The sequence below is a fragment of the Mesoplodon mirus genome (genome assembly GCF_964341445.2).
Source record: "Mesoplodon mirus genome assembly, chromosome: 18".
NCBI lineage: Eukaryota > Metazoa > Chordata > Mammalia > Artiodactyla > Ziphiidae > Mesoplodon > Mesoplodon mirus.
Window position 1 is genome coordinate 38,418,413 of NC_138994.1, and position 20,017 is coordinate 38,438,429.

Below are 20,017 nucleotides of genomic sequence, written 5' to 3' on the forward strand. Positions count from 1 at the left end.
GGCTTAGAGACGAGTTCCAACACAGTTTGGTCCACGTGGCACTGGGAGGAGAAGCCTGGTGTGGCCTCTTGAGGGATCTGCAGTGATGGCTGACGCTGGTTGTCCCTGACAGGTTTGTTCTAAAAGAGAAGCCCCACGTTCCTGGGGTCTTGGCCCTACTGGCATGTAGAGGTGTGTGCTAACCCAGGTGTGGGTCAGTCAGGTGGGCACAAGCTCCGCTGACAGGCCTCCCTCTGCGGTGTGCTTGGATGAAGTGCTCTTTGGGTGGCCAGGACGCAGCGAGGTTTTGGCGGGGGCGAGGCCTCAGACTGACTTGGACATTTGCTCACATTTCCTTTTACTGACTTAACATCTACACATCCCAGAAGAGACAGGCAACCTTGGAATCTCCCATGATTTACAAGCTTGTAAAGATGGCCAGACGGCTGCTACCCAGGCATCGTTTCTCCTTTTGGAATCGATATGCAGAAAATATTATACATCCTGTTTGCTATGAGTGTGGAAGCGTTTCCACAGAAACTCTTCTGTGGAAAAGGTCAAGGAACCAACCTCAAAACCACAGAAGATATATTAGCTGCAATTTACACGCCTTCTGCCCATAGATCTTTCAGTGAATCCTCTACCAAAGGGCCATTTGCCCTCACCTCATGCTTGAGTGCAGCTCCTCAACCCCCCACATCGGGCCCAGAGAAATCTTTGCCCCAGGAATCTCCCCGAAGCTGGGATACTGGCCCCCATAGGTATGGATCCTTCTTCAAGGCTGCTTGGAGATTGTTCTTCTTGAAGAACTTTCATGGGGATGGTCATTGTGCTTGGAGGTTATATGTTCAGCCTTGTGTGCGGGAGCCTGTGTGGGGTCTGCATGCTTTGCCCCTCCCCTCAGAATCAGGAGTCCTGGGGTCCATCTGGACTGGCCTTGAATACTCCATAGTCCTTGCCTTCACACTTGGGGTTCATTCGCCTGAGCACTGCTGGCCTCTACACACCAGCTGTGTGCATGGGCCTGAGTAGATGCTGGGATTTATGTCCCTGACTCTCAGGCATTGATTGTTCAGTGACTCAGTGTGTGTTTGTGTCTGATGTCATTTAAAAATTTTTTAATGGCAAGGATATATGTATTTTCCTTTTATTGTGGATGATGAAACTGAGATTCACAGCCATAGCGTCTTGTTCTGGGCTACACAATGATGAAGTCAAGGACCCAGGACTTGAGCTTGGGCCTCCTGGCTCCCAGGCCGGGGTCTTTACACTGACTACCCAGAACTGTTAGGTCATGTTGGTGGAGAGTGCAGTACAGGGGTTCCCTAACCTCATCTTCTGCCGGGAATGATCAGGGCTGTATCAGAAGGCCGTGCATGCATGGGCAGTCAAACAGCTTCCCTTCCTTTTAAAAAATAATATCTAGGGGCTTCCCTGATGGCGCAGCGGTTAAGAATCTGCCTGCCAATGCAGGAGACACGGGTTCGAGCCCTGGTCCGGGAAGATCCCACATGCCGTGGAGCAACTAAGCCCGTGCACAACTATTGAGCCTGTGCTCTAGAGCCCGCGAGCCACAACTTACTGAAGCCCACGCACCCTAGAGCCGGTGCTCTGCAACAAGAGATGCTACCACCATGGGAAGCCCGCACACCGCAACAAAGAGTAGCCCCCGCTCGCTGCAGCTAGAGAAAGCCTGCGCACAGCAACGAAGACCCAACGCAGCCAAAATAACTAAAATAAATAAATAAATTAATTAAAACAAAAAATCTGGTAAGTGCTATATAATAGCATTACTTTACAAAAAATGATGTTAAGTAAACACACGAAAACCCCCAAGCGTTGTTCATGATCCCAACAGTGAACACAATAGCTGTTTTCTTGTTGACTTCCAATCTTACTCAGTCCTGCTGCATTTTTAAGTCATAGGCCACGTTTTCACATCCTGCCTTGGTTCCCTGAAGGAGACATCCCTGGTCCCCTTCACTAGACTGAGTGCCCCTTGGGGACTATATGTGTTTCATGTTTTTATCTCTGATACCTTGAGTGATTGCAGCTTCACAGCAGCTTGTGGGGAAATTCTGCTGAACACCTCCAGAGGGCTCTGGGCACCCAGGAGGCAGAGTGAAGCCCCCGGCTCTGGGTGGAGTCCTGTGGGTTCATACTCTAGAGGGTTTCTTGACTTCCTCATAGTTATCTGTAATTAATTAATTATAACTGATTGCTGTGTAATATTTTAGAGAGTTGATAGATCATCATTCATTTAGCCATTGACTTGTTGGACAGCAAGTTGCTCCCAAGTCATGAGTGGAGCTTTTTGTTGCTCTGTGTTATTTCTTTAGGCTCCGTTTCTGGCTGGTGGGATTCATGGGGGCAGGAGCATGGAAATACCATGTTTCTTGCCACGTGTGGCCGCGTGGCTGCTCCCTGAGAGTGCTGGCTTCCCCGCGGCGTTTCTGCCTTTTGTCGAGGCCAGTGTGGCGCACACGGTGTTGGTTGGGGATTGGATTCAGGAAAGGGAGAAAGACGGTTGGAGGTCAGCCTGTCTGCGTGCTCCTCAGCGTGCTGGTTTGTCCCTCAGTGTCGGGGGCGGACCGGTTCCTCCTGGTGACCGGGCTCTGAGTGTGGAAGGCAGAGGTGTGGCCCGGGCTCACCCAGCCTTGGCTGGGAGGCCTCACAGCAGCACCCGGAGAACAAGTAGGGAGCAGTTGGGTGACGCCTCAGTGTGTCCACTGACTCATCCCAATCACTCGGCCCTGCTTTGCACTGGGCGCCTCGCTGGGCGAAGGTGTGGAAACGGGAGGGACGGAGGTGGCGCGGGGCTGGGAGATGGGTCTTGGGGGAGAGCAGACCGTTGCCAGCAGGATGTGGTGAAGAGCTCTCCACGCAGAGAACTGCTGTGCAAAGCCCAGAGGTCTGAGGTGGTTTTCTTTCCGCGGGGAGGTGTAAGTGTAAGAGCAGCTCAGGGCAGGAGGAGCCCCAGGAAGTTCTCAGTAAGCATCTGGCTTTGGGTTGGTTACTGTACTTGAAGGGGGCGTGCGTTTTAAATATATATATATTTATATATTTATTTATTATTTGGCTGCATCGGGTCTTAGTTGTGGCAGGCGGGATCTTCGTTGCAGCATGCGGGGATTCTCTTTAGTTGTGCTGCGTGGGCTCAGTAGTTGCGTTGTGAGAGCTCAGTAGTTGCAGCGCTGAGGCTCTCTAGTTGGGGCATGTGGGCTCTAGAGCGCACGGGCTTAGCTGTCCCGCGGCATGTGGGATCTTAGTTCCCTGACCAGGGGTCAGAACCGTGTCCCCCTGCATTGGAAGCCAGATTCTTAACCACTGGACCACCAGGGAAGACCCAGGCATGGGATTTTTTTAAAATATTTATTTATTTATTTAGGTTGCACTGGGTCTTAGTTGCGGCAGGCGGGCTTCTTAGTTGTGGTTCGCTGGCTCCTTGGTTGCGGCACATGGGCTCCTTAGTTGCGGCTCAGCAGCTCCTTAGTTGTGGCATGTGAACTCGTAGTTGTGGCATGCATGTGGGATCTAGTTCCCTGACCAGGGACTGAACCCATGCCCCCTTCATTGGGAGTGCGGAGTCTTATCCACTGGACTACCAGGGAAGTACCCTGGGCATGGGATTTTGAGGGGACCTGCACAGGGGACAGGGAATTACCCTAGTCCGTGGAGTAAAGGTGTTTGTGTTGGGGGGTCAACTTTGGAAGTGAGGGGCCCCAGACTGTAGAGCGCCTTTAGAATGATGGGGTGTTAGCAGGGGGGTCGGAAGGTGGTGCCCACGTTTCTGCAGGGATAGTTTTGGGTGCTCCCTCTGTGGTGCCATACTGTGTGACGTGTCTGACTGCCTTTCTCAATGCCCTGTGCACTCTGAGGGCGGGTGAATCTGAGGGGACAGAAAAGTGAGCTTCACCACCTGGCAGAAATCTGTCACTGACGTCTGCTCTCTTTGAGCCTCAGATGGGCACGGTGAAACTGAGAGCCAAGCATGTAATGTTCTGGACGCCTTGGAGCTGGTTGTGATCGGGCAACTGTGTCCAGAGGCCTGGATGTGTCTGGGAGGCATCCGTGTGGCAGCTTGACCACGCTGTGTAAAGCCAGCCAGGGTGTTTGCTCCTTCCCCTGCCTGCAGCCCGCCCACTTGGCCTGAGTCGAGACATCAGTCTGTCCTCGATGCAACGCAGATCTGCCTGAGGAGGGTGGCGAGGGGGAAAGGGGCTGAAGAACCTCGCCATGGTCACGTCCACAGGCCTCAGAGAAGGTGTATGCATGTGTGTCTGTGGCCTCAGGAGAAGCTGGTGGAAAGGCCAGTGGAGCTCACGCAGCACAGCTGAGGGCCATGCAGGGCCGCCTTGCCTGGGCATGACCCCTCTGGACTGCTGAGGCTTTTGTGGCTGGAGCCTCTGTGCTCTGGGGCTGCGATGGGTCCCCTTCCAGGGGTAAACACTCGTATGTGGGTGCAGGGAGTATTCTGAAGTAACAGGGTTTTTTTTGTTTGTTTGAATTTTATTGTATTTATTTTTTATACAGCAGGTTCTTATTATCTATTTATACATATTAGCATATATATGTCAATCTCAGTCTCCAGTTCATCCCCTCCCCCACACACACTTTCCTCCCTTGGTGTCCATACGTTTGTTCTCTACATCTGTGTCTCAATTTCTGCCTTGCAAAACGGTTCATCTGTACCATTTTTCTAGATTCCCCATGTATGTGTTAATATACGATATTTGTTTCTCTCTTTCAGACTTACTTCACTCTGTATGACAGTGTCTAGGTCCATCCACGTCTCTACGAATGACCCAGTTTCATTCCTTTTTATGGCTAATATTCCATTGTATACATGTACCACATCTTCTTTATCCATTCGTCTGTTGATGGGCATTTAGGTTGCTTCCATGACCTGGCTACTGTAAATAGTGCTGCAATGAACTTTGGGGTGCATGTGTCTTTTTTGAATTATGATTTTCTCTGGATATATGCCTAGTAGTGGGATTGCTGGGTCATATGGTAATTCTGTTTTTAGTTTTTTAAGGAACCTCCATACTGTTCTCCATAGTGGCTGTATCAGTATTTTCTCCACTCTCCAGCATTTGTTGTTTGTAGATTTTTTAAAATATATATATATATTTTAAATTTAGTTGTTTTATTTATTTATTTTTGGCTGCATTGGATCTTTGTTGCAGTACATGGGCTTCTCATTGCAGTGGCTTCTCTTGTTGCAGAGCACGAGCTGTAGGCACACGGGCTTCAGTAGTTACGGCTCATGGGCTCTAGAGCACAGGCTCAGTAGTTGTGGTACATGGGCTTAGTTGCTCCGCAGCATGTGGGATCTTCCCCGACCAGGGCTCGAACCCGTGTTCCCTGCATTGGCAGGTGGATTCTTAACCACTGCGCCACCAGGAAAGCCCTGTAGACTTTTTTTAAATTAAACTTTTTATTTTGAGATAATTGTAGTTTTGCGTGCAGTTGTAAGATACAATCCAGAGAGATCCTGTAACTCTTTCCCCAGTTTCCCCCAGTGGTAACATCTTGTAAAATTATAGCACAATGTCACGGTCAGCAGGATCTCGACATCCCTGCAGTCAAGATGCTGGGTGCTTGCATCCCCCGCAGGGTCCCTCACAACCACACGTCCTGCACCTCCTACCCCTGTTGCCTCCTTAACTCCTGGCAGCCGCAAATCTGTTCTCCATTTCTAGAAATTCCACGTTTCAAGAATGTTATGTCCATGGAATCATACATCATGTAACCTTTCAAGGATTGACTGTTTTCACTCATCCTAATTCTTTGGAGATTGATCCAGGTTGTGTGCATCACCAGTTGTTTCCTTTTTATTGCTTACTAGTATTCCATGGTGTACACGGCTTAACCACTCATTCGCTGAAGGACATCTGCATTGCTTCCAGGGATTTTTTTGGCCTTTACAGATAAAAATGCAGTAGCCACTCATGTACAGTTTTTGTGTGAGTGTAAGCTTTTATTTCTCTGGAATAAATGTCCAGGAATGCGGTTCCTGGATTATGTTGTAGTTGCATGTTTAGTTTTTAAGAACCTGCGAAACTGTTTTTCAGAGTGGCTGCACCATTTTATATTCCCTCCAACAACATACGAGTTTCTTCACATCCTTGTCAGCATTTGGTGTTGTCACCATTTTTTTTTTTTTTTTCAGTATGCGGGCCTCTCACTGTTGTGGCCTCTCCCATTGCGGAGCACAGGCTCCGGATGCACAGGCTCAGCGGCCATGGCTCACAGGCCTAGCCGCTCTGCGGCATGTGGGATCTTCCTGGACCGGGGCATGAACCCGTGTCCCCTGCATCGGCAGGCGGACTCTCAACCACCGCGCAACCAGGGAAGCCCCGTTGTCACCATTTTTAATTTTAGTCATTCTGATAGGTGTGTAGTAGTATCTCATGTGTTTTGTGTTTTTTTTAAATAAATTTATTTATTTATTTTTGGCTGCATTGGGTCTTTGTTGCTGCGCGCGGGCCTTCTCTAGTTGTGAGCGGAGGCTACTCTTCGTTGAGGTGCACAGGCAGAGCACGGGCTCTAGGCGCGCGGGCTTCAGTAGTTGTGGCTTGTGAGCTCTAGAGCGCAGGCTCAGTAGTTGTGGTGCACGGGCTTAGCTGTTCTGCGGCATGTGGGACTTTCCTGCACCAGGGCTTGAACCCGTGTCCCCTGCATTGGCAGGCGGATTCTTAACCACTGCACCACCAGGGAAGTCCCTCTCATGTGGTTTTTTTTTTTTTTGTGGTACGCGGGCCTCTCACTGTTGTGGCCTCTCCTGTTGCGGAGCAAGGCTCCGGATGCACAGGCCCAGCGGCCATGGCTCATGGGCCCAGCCGCTCCGCGGCATGTGGGATCCTCCCAGACCGGGGCACGAACCCGCTTCCCCTCCATCGGCAGGCGGACTCTCAACCACTGCACCACCAGGGGAGCCCTCATGTGGTTTTAATTTGCATTTCCCTAATAGCTAATGATGTTGAACATCTTTTCATGTATTTATTTTCCATATGTATATCTTCTGTGAAATATCTTTTCATGTCTTTTGCCCATGTTCTAATTGGGTTGTTTGGTTTTTTTTTTTTTTTTTTTTTTGCAGTACGCAGGCCTCTCACTGCTGTGGCTTCTCCCGTTGCGGAGCACAGGCTCTGGATGCACAGGCTCAGTGGCCATGGCTCACGGGCCCAGCCGCTCTGCGGCATGTGGGATCCTCCCAGACTGGGGCACGAACCCGTGTCCCCTGCATCGGCAGGTGGACTCCCAACCACTGCGCCACCAGGGAAGCCCTGTTTTTTTTTCTTATTATTGAGTTTTGAGAGGTCTTTATGTATTCTAGATACTAATCCTTTGTTAGATATGTGGTTTGCAAATATTTTATCCCACTCTTATTTTTTCACCCTCCTAGTAGGGCCTTTTGTAAAACAAGTATTTTAAATTTTAATGTGGTCCAATTTGCCAGTTTAAGTGTGTGTTCCATTTTGAGTTAATTTTTGTGTAAGATTGAGCTTTATTTATTTTTTGCCTGTGGATGTCCAGTTGCCTCAGTACCATTTGTTGAAAGACTGTCATTCCTCCCCTGAATTTTTTAGTACCTTGGTTTTTTTTTTTTTTTTTTTTTTTGGTGGGGGTGCCTCGCCGTGCAGCACATGGGATCTCAGTTCCTCAACCAGGGATCAAACCTGTTCCCCTGCAGTGGACGCATAGAGTCTCTTTTTTTTTTTTTTGTATGGTATGAGGGCCTCTCACTGTTGTGGCCTCTCCTGTTGCGGAGCACAGGCTCTGGATGCGCAGGCTCAGTGGCCATGGCCCATGGGCCCAGCCGCTCCACGGCATGTGGGATCCTCCTGGACTGGGGCACAAACTGTGTCCCCCGCATCGGCAGGCGGACTCCCAACCACTGCGCCACCAGGGAAGCCCTGGAGTCTCTTTTTTTTAAAAAAAATTTTATTTATTTTTTTGGTTGCACCAGCTCTTAGTTGTGGCATGTGGGATCTAGTTCCCTGACCAGGGATCGAACCTGGGCCCTCTGCATTGGGAGTGCAGAGTCTTAACCACTGGACCACCAGGGAAACCCCTTTTAGCACCTTTGTTCAAAGTTAAATTGGGCACATTTGTGTGGGTCTATTTCTGGGTTTTCCATTCTGTTCCATTAATCTATGTGTCTAACTTTCCATTAATACCACAGCTTTGATTACTGTGGATATATAATAAATCTTATAATCAGGTAGATGGATTCCTCCCTCTTTCTTCTTCTTTTTAATTAAAAATAGTTCCTTTGCCTTCCCATATAAATTTTAGAATAATCTTGTCTATATCTGCAAAAAAGTCTTCGTGAGCTTTTGTTAGTAATTGAATTAAGCTTATGTATCAGTTTGGGGAGAATTGACAATTTAGAATCTTCCAGTCTATGAACACAATATGTCTCTCCCATTTATTCATGTCTTCTTTGATTTTTCATCAGCATTGTGTAGTTTTCAGCATGCAAGCCCTGTACATGCTTTGTTAGATTTATACCTAAGTATTCCGTTTTTTTAAACAATTGCAAGTGGTATTTTATTTTTAATTTTGGTGTCCACATATTCAATGCTAATACATAGAAATATAGTTGATTTTCATATACCGATCTTATATACTATAACCTGTTGAACTTACTAGTTCTAGGAGTTCTTTTTTTAAAGTAGATTCCTTGTGATTTTCTACGTAGACAGTTATGTCATCTGTAAATACTTTATTTCTTCTTCCCAATCTGTGTGTCTTTTATTTCCTTTCCTTGCCTTATTGCGCTGGCTAGATGTTCTCGCACTATGTTGAATAAGAGTTCTGAGAATGGACAACATTGCCTAGTTTCTGATCTTAGAGGGGAAGCATTTAGTCTTTCACCATTATGTATAATGTCAGCTCTAGGTTTTTTGTAGATGCTCTTTGTCAGTTGAGGAAGTTCCCTCCTATTTCTACTTTTCTGAGAGGTTTTGTTGTTGTTCTTGTTTTTTAAATGAATGGGTGTTGAATTTTGTCAAATGCTTTTTCTGCATTAATTGATGTGATCACAGAGTTTTTCTTCTTCAGCCTGTTGTTATGGTGGATAATAACACTGATTGATTTTTAAATAGTAAACCAGCCTTGCATCCCTGGAATAAACCCCACTTGGTCATGGTATATAATTCTTTAAATATATTGCGGACTTCTATTTGCTATTTCTTTGTTGATTTTTGCATCTATGTTCATGAGGGATATTGGTCCATAGTTGTTCTTTTTTGTCCCCTTTTTTGGTACTGTGTCTGATTGTGATATCTAGTTAATACTGTCTTCATAAAATGAATTGGGAAGTGTTTCTTACTTTTTCTTTTTCTAGAAAAGACTGTGTAGAATTGGTGTTAATTCTTCTTTAGACATTTGGTAGAATTCTCCAATGAAACCCTCTGAGCCTGGAGATTTCTTTTTTGGGGAATTTTAAAATTACATACTTAGTTTCTTTAATAGTTATAGAGTCATTCAGATTGTCTGTGATTTTTGAGAAGTTGGTCCGTTTCATCTAAGTTGTCAAGTTAAAGTTTGTAGAATTGTTTGTAATAGTCCTGCGTTATCTTTTTTTTTAAAATAAATTTATTTATTTATTGCTTCATTGCTACACAAAGGCTTTCTCTAGTTGGGGCAAGTGGGTGCTACTCTTCGTTGCGGTGCGCGGGCTTCTCACTGCGGTGGCTTCTCTTGTTGCAGAGCACGGGCTCTAGGCACACGGGTTTCAGTAGTTGTGGCACATGGGCTCAGTAGTTGTGGCTCATGAGTTCTTGAGCGCAGGCTCAGTAGTTGTGGCGCGTGGACTTAGTTGCTCTGTGGCATGTGGGATCTTCCCGGACCAGGGCTCGAACCCGTGTCCCCTGCATTGGCAGGCGGATTCTTAACCACTGTGCCACTAGGGAAACCCCTCTTTGATTTTTATTTCTCTTCCTGCTTGATCTTTTTGGGTTTTTTTAGAATTTCATTTTTTTTATGATAAATTTCAAGGTTTATCTATGGTGATTTTTTCAGTGTAGATTTTTTTTTAGTGGCTGCTCTAGGAGTTTCATTGTATATACATAACTTACCACGGTCTGTTGGTGGTGTCAGTTCAAGTAAAGGGAGTACCTCCCTTTACCTTCTTTTACTATTCCCTATGTAAGTGTCTTAAACATTTCCTCTACATGATTCAGAACCACATTAGATAGTGTTATAATTTTTGCTTTGTTCATCAAGTATAATCTAGAAAACTCAAGGAAAGCCTGGTTACAGGTAGTTTTGCTCTGTGTTTCCTGCTTCCTTTATGATAATCCAGGTTTCCTTCTTTTATCGTTTCCTTTCTGTTTAGAGAACTTCCTGTAACCATTTTGTAAATGTAGATCTGCTAACTATTTCTCTTAGTTTTCCTTCATCTGAGAATGTCTTGATTTCCCTTTTGTTCCTGAAAGATATTTTTATTGGTTACAGGATTCTGGGTTGACAGTTGTTTTCTTTTAGCACCTGAAAAGTATTGTGCTACTTCCACCTGGCCTTCATGGTTAAGTCCAAATCATTACATTTGGTTTCTCCTATCCAAAACCTGTTGTTTTTCTCTGGCTACTTTCAAGATTTTTTCTTGGGCTTTAGTTTTCAGAAATTTATTTTAATGTGTCTTGGTGTGGATTTTTTTGGATTTATCCTTTGGAGTTCACTCAGCTTCTTGAATTTATAGGTTACCATTCTTGCCAAGTTTGGGAAGTTTTCAGTTATTCTCTCTCTGAGTATATTTCTACCCTACCCTTCTCTCCTTCCAGGACTCTGATGACACAAATGTTAGATCTTTTGTTATAGTCCCACAGGTCCCTGAGACTCTGTTCTTCTCTTATTTATTTTTTTCAGTCTGTTTTCTCTCTGTTATTTGATTGGGTAATTTCTGTGCTTTTGTATTCCAGCTCACTGATTCATTCCATCGTTCCCATCATTCTGCTGTTGAGCCCATCCATTGAACTTTTAATTTCAGTTACTGTATTTTTCAGTTTCAGAATTTCCATCTGGCTCTTATAGCTTCTGTTTCTTTGCTCAGGCTATCTGTGTTTTTTGTTTATTCCAAACATGTTCATAATTTCTTGTTGAACCATTTAGCATGGCTGTTTTAAATCTTCATCAGATACTTGTGACATGCCTGTCACCTCAGTGTTGGCATCTGTCTTCGTTCATTCAGTTTGCAACCTTCCTGGTTCTTGGTATCATGGTGATTTTTCAATTGAAACCTGGACATTTTTGCGTCACATTAGGTGACTCCGGGTTGTGTTTGACCCTTCTCTTTCGGTCGGCTTTTTCTAACACTGCTGCAGCAGGGGAAGCAGGGCTGCTGCCTTTTACTTTTAGGTGGAGGTAGAAGTCTGGCTCCTCACTTGGGCTCCATTGATACTTGAGGCAGGAGATCCCTTGTTACTGCCGCAGGGTGTGGGGTTCAGCTCCCCAGGCATCCTCCTCTGACGTTGTCCCAGGAGGGAGAGGGGGGAGACCTGTTACTGCTGGGTGGGGCTGAAAGTCCCAGCTCCCTGCCTGACTGCCTGACACCTCCCTGGTAGGGGTGCTGGGACGCCTCTTAGCTGGCAAGGGGAAGTCTGGCTTCTGCTGGTGGGGGTCAGGGTGTGGCTCTGTCTGTTCTTTGGTGTCCGGCTGGAGTAGGACGGTTATTGTCTAAGAGTTCTCTGTCTTGCCAAGTTGTTCTTCCCCAGTTCTTCAACCAGATGGGGCCTTTACTGGGGCTTCTGTGTTTTTGGTCTGTGCCCGTTGGCACTTCCAAGTTGCCCCTCCTCCAGACTCCAGTCTGGGACAGTGAGGCAAAAGGAAACCCAGGGCGCACACCTCTGTGTGGTTCCTCGGGTCCCGAGATTCCCAGCCCCTCTGCCTTCTACTCTCCACCTTTTCGAGTCTTCTTAGGTTTGTCTTATATACAGTGTCCAGGGTTTTATTTGTACTTAGTGGGAGGCATAGGGAACATTACATCTACCCCATCTTGAAGCAGAAATTTCCAGTGACCATTTTCAAAAGGGCTTTGGGCTGAGGAGAATGCCTAGGCCACCAGCAGTCTCTTCCCAGAGATCAGCCGGAAGTGTAGCCTCTGGTTTATTGGTTTTGCGGGGCATGGCTGAGTTTAATCGGAAGGGAAGAGGCTCAGCGGGTGCTTTAAAGCAAGTCAGGTGGTGACTTTTGCACAGGTCTGGTGCTTCTTCCCAGGTGGGCTGCCTGAAACAGAACTCAGTCCCATCTTTTGGGTCCTCAGTGTCGACAAGAGTTACCTGCTTCTCCTTTCCCCGCTGCCCCTTAAAGTAAAACCCCAGCTACCCAGCCAGAAAACAGCAGCAGAACTACATACCATTAAGAGTTTCTAGAGCCCACTTCCTGTGCCAGCCGCCTTTGGGGTTGCCACAGTTCGTACGTCAGGTTATTGGGGGGCTCCCAGGAAGAGGGTGCCTTTGGGCCTGTCGGAGGCCCCGCCCCACCCCAGAAAAATGAGGCAAGAGAGGGAGGAATGCCGCCCTACAAAGCCTCTGTCTGCTGGTGAGCCTCTCCCATGGGGACAGAGGCTGTGGTGGGTGTTTCTGGACTCACTGGCATGGCTGGGTCTGCTGTTGCCGTTTTTAGACAGTCTGAGAAATAGTGGGAGCAGCAGCACCTCTGGGACGCCCTTCCATGCCTGTGGGGTTACCTGAGACAGCAGGGTGTCCTGGTACGTGGCTCTCCAGGCCTGTGGACGGGGTTCCAGGCGCTGATGAGTTGAAGGAGGGCAGCAGCCAAGCCGCTCTGCTCAAGTGGACAGGCTCCTGCCTCTGTCTTCACTTTAGCTGTGCCCGTGCCAGCGAGTCCTCTCCGCCCCAGGCCGCCCTCCTTCTCACAGGTTGTTTGTTCCCTGTTTGTTTGCTTTCTTGCATGGCAGTGCATGGTGGCAGGTACCTTCCTGTCCCCTGACGACCCTAGTGTTGCGCACTGGACATCTGGAGGTTCTCATTGTCACCCAGCTGTGGACGCCAAGTCTGCCCTCTTAGCCCTTTGCCCCACTCCCGGCCCCAGCAGACCTGAGCTGGTGCCTTGGGCTTCCCTCTGGACGCTGTCTAGCATGTTCTAGCTCGCTTCCTACAAACCAGGGGACCAGCTCATTGTCCTTGGAAACTTTTGTCCCTGTCTCTTTGACTGAAGTTTCCTAAATCTGGCTGGGGGGCACGCAGAGCACAGAGTCACTTGAAAACTTACGTAGTGAATCCCTGCCCCCCCCAACCCTCCCCCCCCCCGCCCCCCTTCCCTAGACTTGGCTTTCTTAGCTTAGACTTGGCTTTTCTTGGCTTTGGGAGAAGGACTCATTAGTTCACATTTCCTGTGGCCTGTGAACCCATGAAGGTAGGAGCAGTTTCTTATTTATCTCTGCTTCCGCACTGCCTTACATAGGCCTTTGCAAATGTTTTTTTTTAAGCAGCTTTATTGAGATAATTCTTCACATACCATATACAGTTGACCTATTTAAAGTGTACAATTTGATGGTTTTAGTATGCTCCCAGAGATGTGCAACTATCATCACAATCAATTTCAGAATGCTTTCATCATCCCCAAAAGAAACCCTGTAGCTGTCACTCCCCACAGTCCTTCGTCCACTGTGCCCTGGGCAGCCCCCGTCTGCCTCCTGTCGCTGTGGATTTGCCTTGGCAAATGCTCTCGTGGAACGTTACCCCCTTCCCAGGCTGCTAGAACACTTGTTGCCCTGTGCCCTCTACTGGCCCAGCCTTCCCACCTTTTAGGACGACCTGCCTACCTGAGATGGGTCCCCTTTGGGGTGATCCGTATATGGAAGTCATGGCCAAGTGAGGTGGATGCTGGCAGGCTCCCCGAGTAGATGTTCGTTGAGCGAATAACGATGCTGATTTTGGGCCAGGTTCTGAGGGACTTGTGCCAGTCGCAGGTCTCTCACTGCCCCTTTTGAGGAAAGGGCAGGTACATGTAGCTGATAATGTGAAGTCGCCCCAAAGCCCTGCAGCCAGAAACGAGGAGGGTGATGTACGATCAAAGCCAGACAGAAATGGAGGAGACACGGCCTTGGAGTCTAACCTGATTTTACAGGTCAGGGAACTGCAGGCCCAGCGGCCATGTGGGGGAGTCACCTGGCCGGGGTACACACGGGGTCGTCCCCCAGCACTGACCTCTCAGTCCTGTGTGCAGAGAGAGGCCAAGTGTGCTCGCATGCCTGGGGGATGGCTGGGTGCCGCTGGTGTTTGCTGAGAAAACAGACCTCTATTCTCTTTGCTTCTGCTTTCCCAGGCAGCATTTCATTCCACACACCCCATGGTCCTTCTGAGTCATGTCCCTCTAACTCTTGGTCCCCTGCCAGCACCCACTCCCCTGTTGCTTTCTTTCTTTCTTTTTTTTTAAAATGTTTTTTCCTGCTTATAGACATTAGTATATCTTTTTTTAAAAATTAATTTGTTTATTTATTTATGGCTGTGTTGGATCTTCATTGCTGCGCGTGGGCTTTCTCTAGTCGCAGGGTGCGGGGGCTGCTCTTTGCGGTGCGCAGGCTTCTCACTGCTGTGGCTTTTCTTTGTTGTGGAGCACGGGCTCTAGGCGTGCGGGCTTCAGGAGTTGTGGCATGTGGGCTCAGTAGTTGTGGCTCATGGGCTTAGTTGCTCCATGGCACGTGGGATCTTCCCAGACCAGGGCTCGAACCCGTGTCCCCTGTGCTGGCAGGCAGATTCTTAACCACTGCGCCACCAGGGAAGCCCCCCCATGTTTCATCAACGCCAGTCTCGCTTCTTTCCTTCAGGCCACTCCATACCCCTTGCCCGAAGCCCTTCTTTCTGTTCACAGGGAAAAGCCAGTGCTTCCCCTGGGGGCCTGAGGACCCTGCAGAATCCAAGAGAAGAGGCTCCCCCCCCCATGCTCTGTGACCTCTGGCAAGTGACCTTCCCTCTGTGAGTCACAGACTACACAGCTTTTCAAAATGAGGTGGTGTGACAGGGCCTCCCAATTTGGAAATGTTGAATAAAAAGCATGCTAAGAGGACCCCTAGGGCTTACCCAGAGATAGTCTATGTGTGTAAATAGCAGGCAGAGGGTTTGGGCTTTAATTTGTGTTGCTGCCCTTCAAAGGGCAGTGGACACATTGGCCTGGTTGTGCCTTTCCCAGCCCTTTCTCAGGAGCTGGGTATGGCTAAAAAAAGGGAGGTGGAGTCTGAGTGTCTGTCTTTATCTTTTAGCTCCTGTTGAACTTCTACTGCCAGTGTCTGGGGGGACAGGGGGATGCTTTGGATATAAAAAATAAAAAAATAGCCAGCATTTAGTAAGTACTTTTAGGCCACACGCTGTGCTCAGGTTTTTTTTTTTTTTCTCATGCAATTTTTGAGATAATTCATATACCATAAAATTCACTCTTTAAAAAAAATATATTTATTTATTTACTTACTTGCTTATTTTGGCTGCTCCGGGTCTTAGTTGCAGCATGTGGACTCCTAGTTGTGGCTGGCATGCGGGATCTAGTTCCCTGACCAGGGATCGAACCTGGCCCCCCTGCATTGGGAGTGCGGAGTCTTACCCACTGGACCACAAGGGAAGTCCCAAAATTCACTTGTTTAAAGCATACGATTTAGTAATTTTTAGCGTACTCACAAGTTGATGCAGCTGACTCCACTGTCTAATTCCAGAACATTTTCATCACCCCCAAAGAAACCCCATACCTGTTAGCAGCCACCCCCAATTCCTCCTCCCTCCACATCCTGGCTACCGCTCATCTGCTTTCTGCTTCTATGGATTTCCTTATTTTGGACCTTTCATATAACTGGAATCACATAGTTTGTGGTCTTCTGTGTCTGTCTTCTTTCACTTAAAGCATAACGTCTTGAAGTGGAAGGTTCAACCATGTTGTAGGCGTGTCAGTACTTCATGCCTTTTTATTTCTGAATGACATTACATTGTTTGGATGGGCCACATTTTCTTTATCCATTCATCTGCTGTGGACACTGGGGTTGTTTCTACCTTCCGGCTATTGTGTACAGTGCTGCTGTGAACGGTCATGTTCAGGTTTTTACTTGAGCACCTGCTTCCAGTTTTCTCGGGGTTGTATATACCTAGGAGTGGACTTCTGGGTCATAGGGATTCTAAGTTTAACCTTTTGTGGAACTGCCAGACTCTTTTCCCCAGCGGCCGCACTGTTCTGCATTCCTGTGCTGGGCTGTGTTTTACTTGGACTGTCTCTTCAGTCCTCACATAAGATTCATGAGGTGTAGATATAATTATCATCACGCTCACCTGTCAAACGGGAAGATAGAAACTCGAAGGGTTTTCAGCCCAAGGTCGTACAACCAGTGAGTTGATCGCTAAAGCAGCGTCTCTGCTCCCAGGCCCTGTTCTGTACCATCAGGATGAGGGGCTTTGATGGTGCTGGTCACATGATGTCCCGAGTGCCTGCACATATTGGCACTCGCATGGTTGTGAAGAAAATGCCATTTTCCCCTGATCCTGGTGGCTTGATCAGAAACTTGAGGGGAGGTATCTGTTTCTTAGGAGTTCCTGTATTCTCTGGTGGTTCAGACTCCTGCTGGGTTTGCATTCTCCCCACACCAGATGCTACAGACCTGCCAGGAGGCTCTCCAACATCTCTCTTGGCAACTTGGCCTGGGGCTGGGGAATGGGATGCATGGAGTGTGTGGAGCAGAGGTGGATTCTTTTTCCAGCCAGCGCTTGTCAGCTTGTCATTAACTTGACCATTGAAACTGTCCAAGGCCACTGATGACCTGCCCTCCTTTTTCTCCTCCAGGCAAAACCCATTTATGGTGGCTGGCTGCTCCTGGCTCCAGATGGGACTGACTTTGATAACCCAGTGCACCGGTCTCGGGTAAGGGCATCAGAGTGAATTCTTGGGGTGGAGAATTCACCAAGAGAGGGGTTCACCTAAGGCAGATTGACCGAGTGGAGGACGGAGATGGGGGGTTGAATGGTGGATCCTGGGATGGCGGATCAGCAGAGAACCCCTCCCTATTTGGTGAACTTGCAGGTCCCAGTAGTTATGCCTTGCCCTCCATTCAAAAGAGATGCACTCGCATGGTGCTAACTGTTTTGTGGGTCAGCTCCACTCTAGAAACAGTTAATGGAAAAGACTGAAGGGCAGTTCAGCGCACATTTGCATTATGCTAATTAGGCTCCGAGTTCTTTCAGGGTCAAGGTTCTGCTTCCTGTAGCCCCCTCTTTCCCCTCCCTTCCCCTCCAGCAGGGGGCTCAGCAGATGAGCAGGAGTGAGGGGAGGCAGGCCTTAAGGGCCAACTTTGCTTGCGTCCCATCTCTCCTGGGCACCCAGCCCCGGGTGGGTCCTGCTGGACACAGGCTACTGCTTGGCCAGGTCTCAGCTGGAGCAGCGAGGTGGTCAAACCAGCATCGTCCCAGGTCAGTGGCTTGTTCCTCTGTCAGGGAGCCCCTTTGGATTTAACTCCAATTAAAACATGCTTTCTTTTTCCACACGCTTTCCTCCAGGTACTGCCGCCTCTGCCCCCTTCCCATCCCCTGCTTCCCCAGGGCCTCTGCCCTGCCTCTGGGTCTCTGCTGCCCCCAGCCTGAATGTTAGTTACACTCTGGGGTGGGGCCTTGGTACCCCACAGAACTTGCTTTGTATCTGGGGTCTTTGGGCTTCCTTCCAGAATGGGTTTTAATTTTAAAAATAACAAATAGGAGCCTTGGAAATATTTCTTGGGAAGAGTCCAGGTGGCCCAGCCTCTACAGGTCCTCTTTGCAAGGCCATGTGAGTGCCCTGTTCCTGCCACCCAGGTGTGAGGACAGCCAGGGCGACTGTGTTCCAGTGGCTGCAGTAACCAGGGAGCAGCCCTCTTTCCTCTTTTGTATTTAGGTCATACAGAATTGCCATTTCCAGCTTCTGATGGGAAAATCATTATTATAAATGATATAATTCTGGCCCAAAGCAAAGAGACATGATATTTTAGTTAGTTCTTGTGGCCTTATTGCCAGTAAAAGTATGAATTTTGTCGGGCTTTTGGAAATGTTGAAAATAGGTCATGGATCTTCATGATGATTTTTGGGATTTGGGGACCAGCAGTCTCACGTTCTAGACATTTTCCCCCCCACAAAAAGGAAGGGCCTTTCTGTTCCACTGTCAGTGCCATTGGGCCTCCATCAGCCCCTGGTGGCCTGGCCTTTGGGTGGAGGGCAGCGAGGGGGCAGGGGCACCCTTTGCTGGTCACTCCCTCCCTGGATGTCACAGTTGTTCCCACTGGCCTCCCTCCTCAGTTTTGATTTTTGTTACTTCTGTCCTCCTCAATGAATACTGGTGCCCTGGCTTTTTCCCTTTTTCAACCTCCCTGTGGGTCATTGGAACAACCCTTTTATACCATTTTTCCAGATTTTTTCAGAAGTGGGGAATCAGTGCTTGGCATTCTCAGGTTATCCCATGTCATGTCAGGTAATTCATCAAATTAATATTGACACGTTATTAGTAATAACCTCTGTGCTGGGTACATAAAGAATACAAAAAGGTGACCCAGACATTGCCTCTGCGCCTTTTTCTGAGGAGCTTGCAGATGAAAATAGATCAGGTGTCTTTTAAAATCTCAGTGATTGGGAACACACTGGGTGGTTTGGGCCTCTCCACTGGCCCAATCCTGGCTGATGAGGCACTGTTCTTCTACCCCTGGGCCCCAGAAATGGAAGCTGTGCAGCCAGCGTGCCTCAGAGGTAGGCTTGTCAGGCGCAGGGGCTCGGCAAGTGGAGACGGGCCAGAACCCTCCCGACACCCTCTGTGTTCCGTTGCAGAAATGGCAGCGCCGGTTCTTCATCCTCTACGAGCACGGCCTCTTGCGCTACGCCCTGGATGAGATGGTGAGTGTCCTCCTCCACCCCTCCCCTCTCCTGCCCCGGCCCTCGCCAGGCCCCTTCGTCGCGGTGGCGTCGGCCTTGTGGCGGCTGTGTGCTCTTGCTTCCGCTTCTGCTCAGGAGGCTGGAGATGTTGAAGCCCGTGTGGCAGCTGGTTGCAGCGGCCCTCACAGCCCCGACCTTTGCCTCGAGGCACCTTCAGTGGCCACGGGTGAGAGTCACGGTGAGGGAGGAAGTCAATTCTGTTCAGGGTGGTAGGAGTGCCTGGTTAGAAGCGGAGGAGGTTGCAGGCCCGCGGGAGCAGGTGCGGCCGCCCTGGGTGGGCGGGTGCCAGCTGACCCCCGCGGATCCGCGCCTAGTGCAGCGCTCCTCTCAGGTCCGTTGCTGGAATTGGTGTTGCTCATCGTATTTGATGTTCAGAGGTCTCCTGGCCACAGGGTTAGTGTTCTGGTCACTAAGCCAGGATGTACGGGCTCCATCCTGTCCCATCAAACAAACCCACCTGGTTTGTTTCCTGGGCTGGATGAGTATTTACCAACCAAGTAGAATATTCTGGCTTTTCTTTTTCCACCCATTTTGTCTCCTGACTTTTTTCTAAAGGAGACCAGTCTTTCCTAACTAATCTAAAGTATGACTGAATTCCAAGCTTTATAAAGGATTGAAGGTGGAAGCTTTGAGTGCCTTTTCCTGTTCCATTGGCGTGTGTGTGTGCGTGCGTACCTTTGTGTGGGCAGCATTGTTAAACTGGGACTGTCCAAGAACATCTGTTCACACCGTGTAAGACAGGTTGACCCCACCCCTTTCAGAGTTCATTTCCTTGCTGCAGGGGTGAGAGCAGGGTTCTGGAAGTGTGAGCAGAGCACCTTGTAGTCTGTTGGGACACTTGGATGTTCGGTGGTTATCACAGCTGATACGTGACCAGGCCATCGGTGTTTCCGTTTCTATGTGGGGTCTTAATCTTTGTGATGTGATGCGTTTTCCATTTTGTTTGTGGGACAAGTTAATGGGTATGATATCTGGGAATGGGAATTAATAGGTATGATACCTAGTTCTGTGTTGACTATTGCCTCATTGGTTCCTTCAAAAAAAGAATTTTCCTCTTTTTCATTCTTTTTGATGAGCATATTTGTACAGCGCGGGTGGTCCACAGAGGGTTTTTGCCATGGAAACATCTGTGGTCCAGAGTAGTT

At 48.5% G+C, this 20,017-nt stretch overlaps 1 protein-coding gene across 3 annotated transcripts in view; it reads left to right on the plus strand.

Moving 5' to 3' along the window:
* Positions 1 to 20,017, plus strand: part of MPRIP (myosin phosphatase Rho interacting protein) — a 127,148-nt gene that overhangs the window by 17,986 nt on the left and 89,145 nt on the right. For all 3 annotated transcript variants that reach the window (XM_082602778.1, XM_082602777.1, XM_082602776.1), the window contains exons 2-3: positions 16,768 to 16,845; positions 18,768 to 18,833. In XM_082602778.1, the coding sequence (XP_082458904.1) occupies positions 16,768 to 16,845; positions 18,768 to 18,833 (144 nt within the window). The remainder of the gene's footprint in view (positions 1 to 16,767; positions 16,846 to 18,767; positions 18,834 to 20,017) is intronic.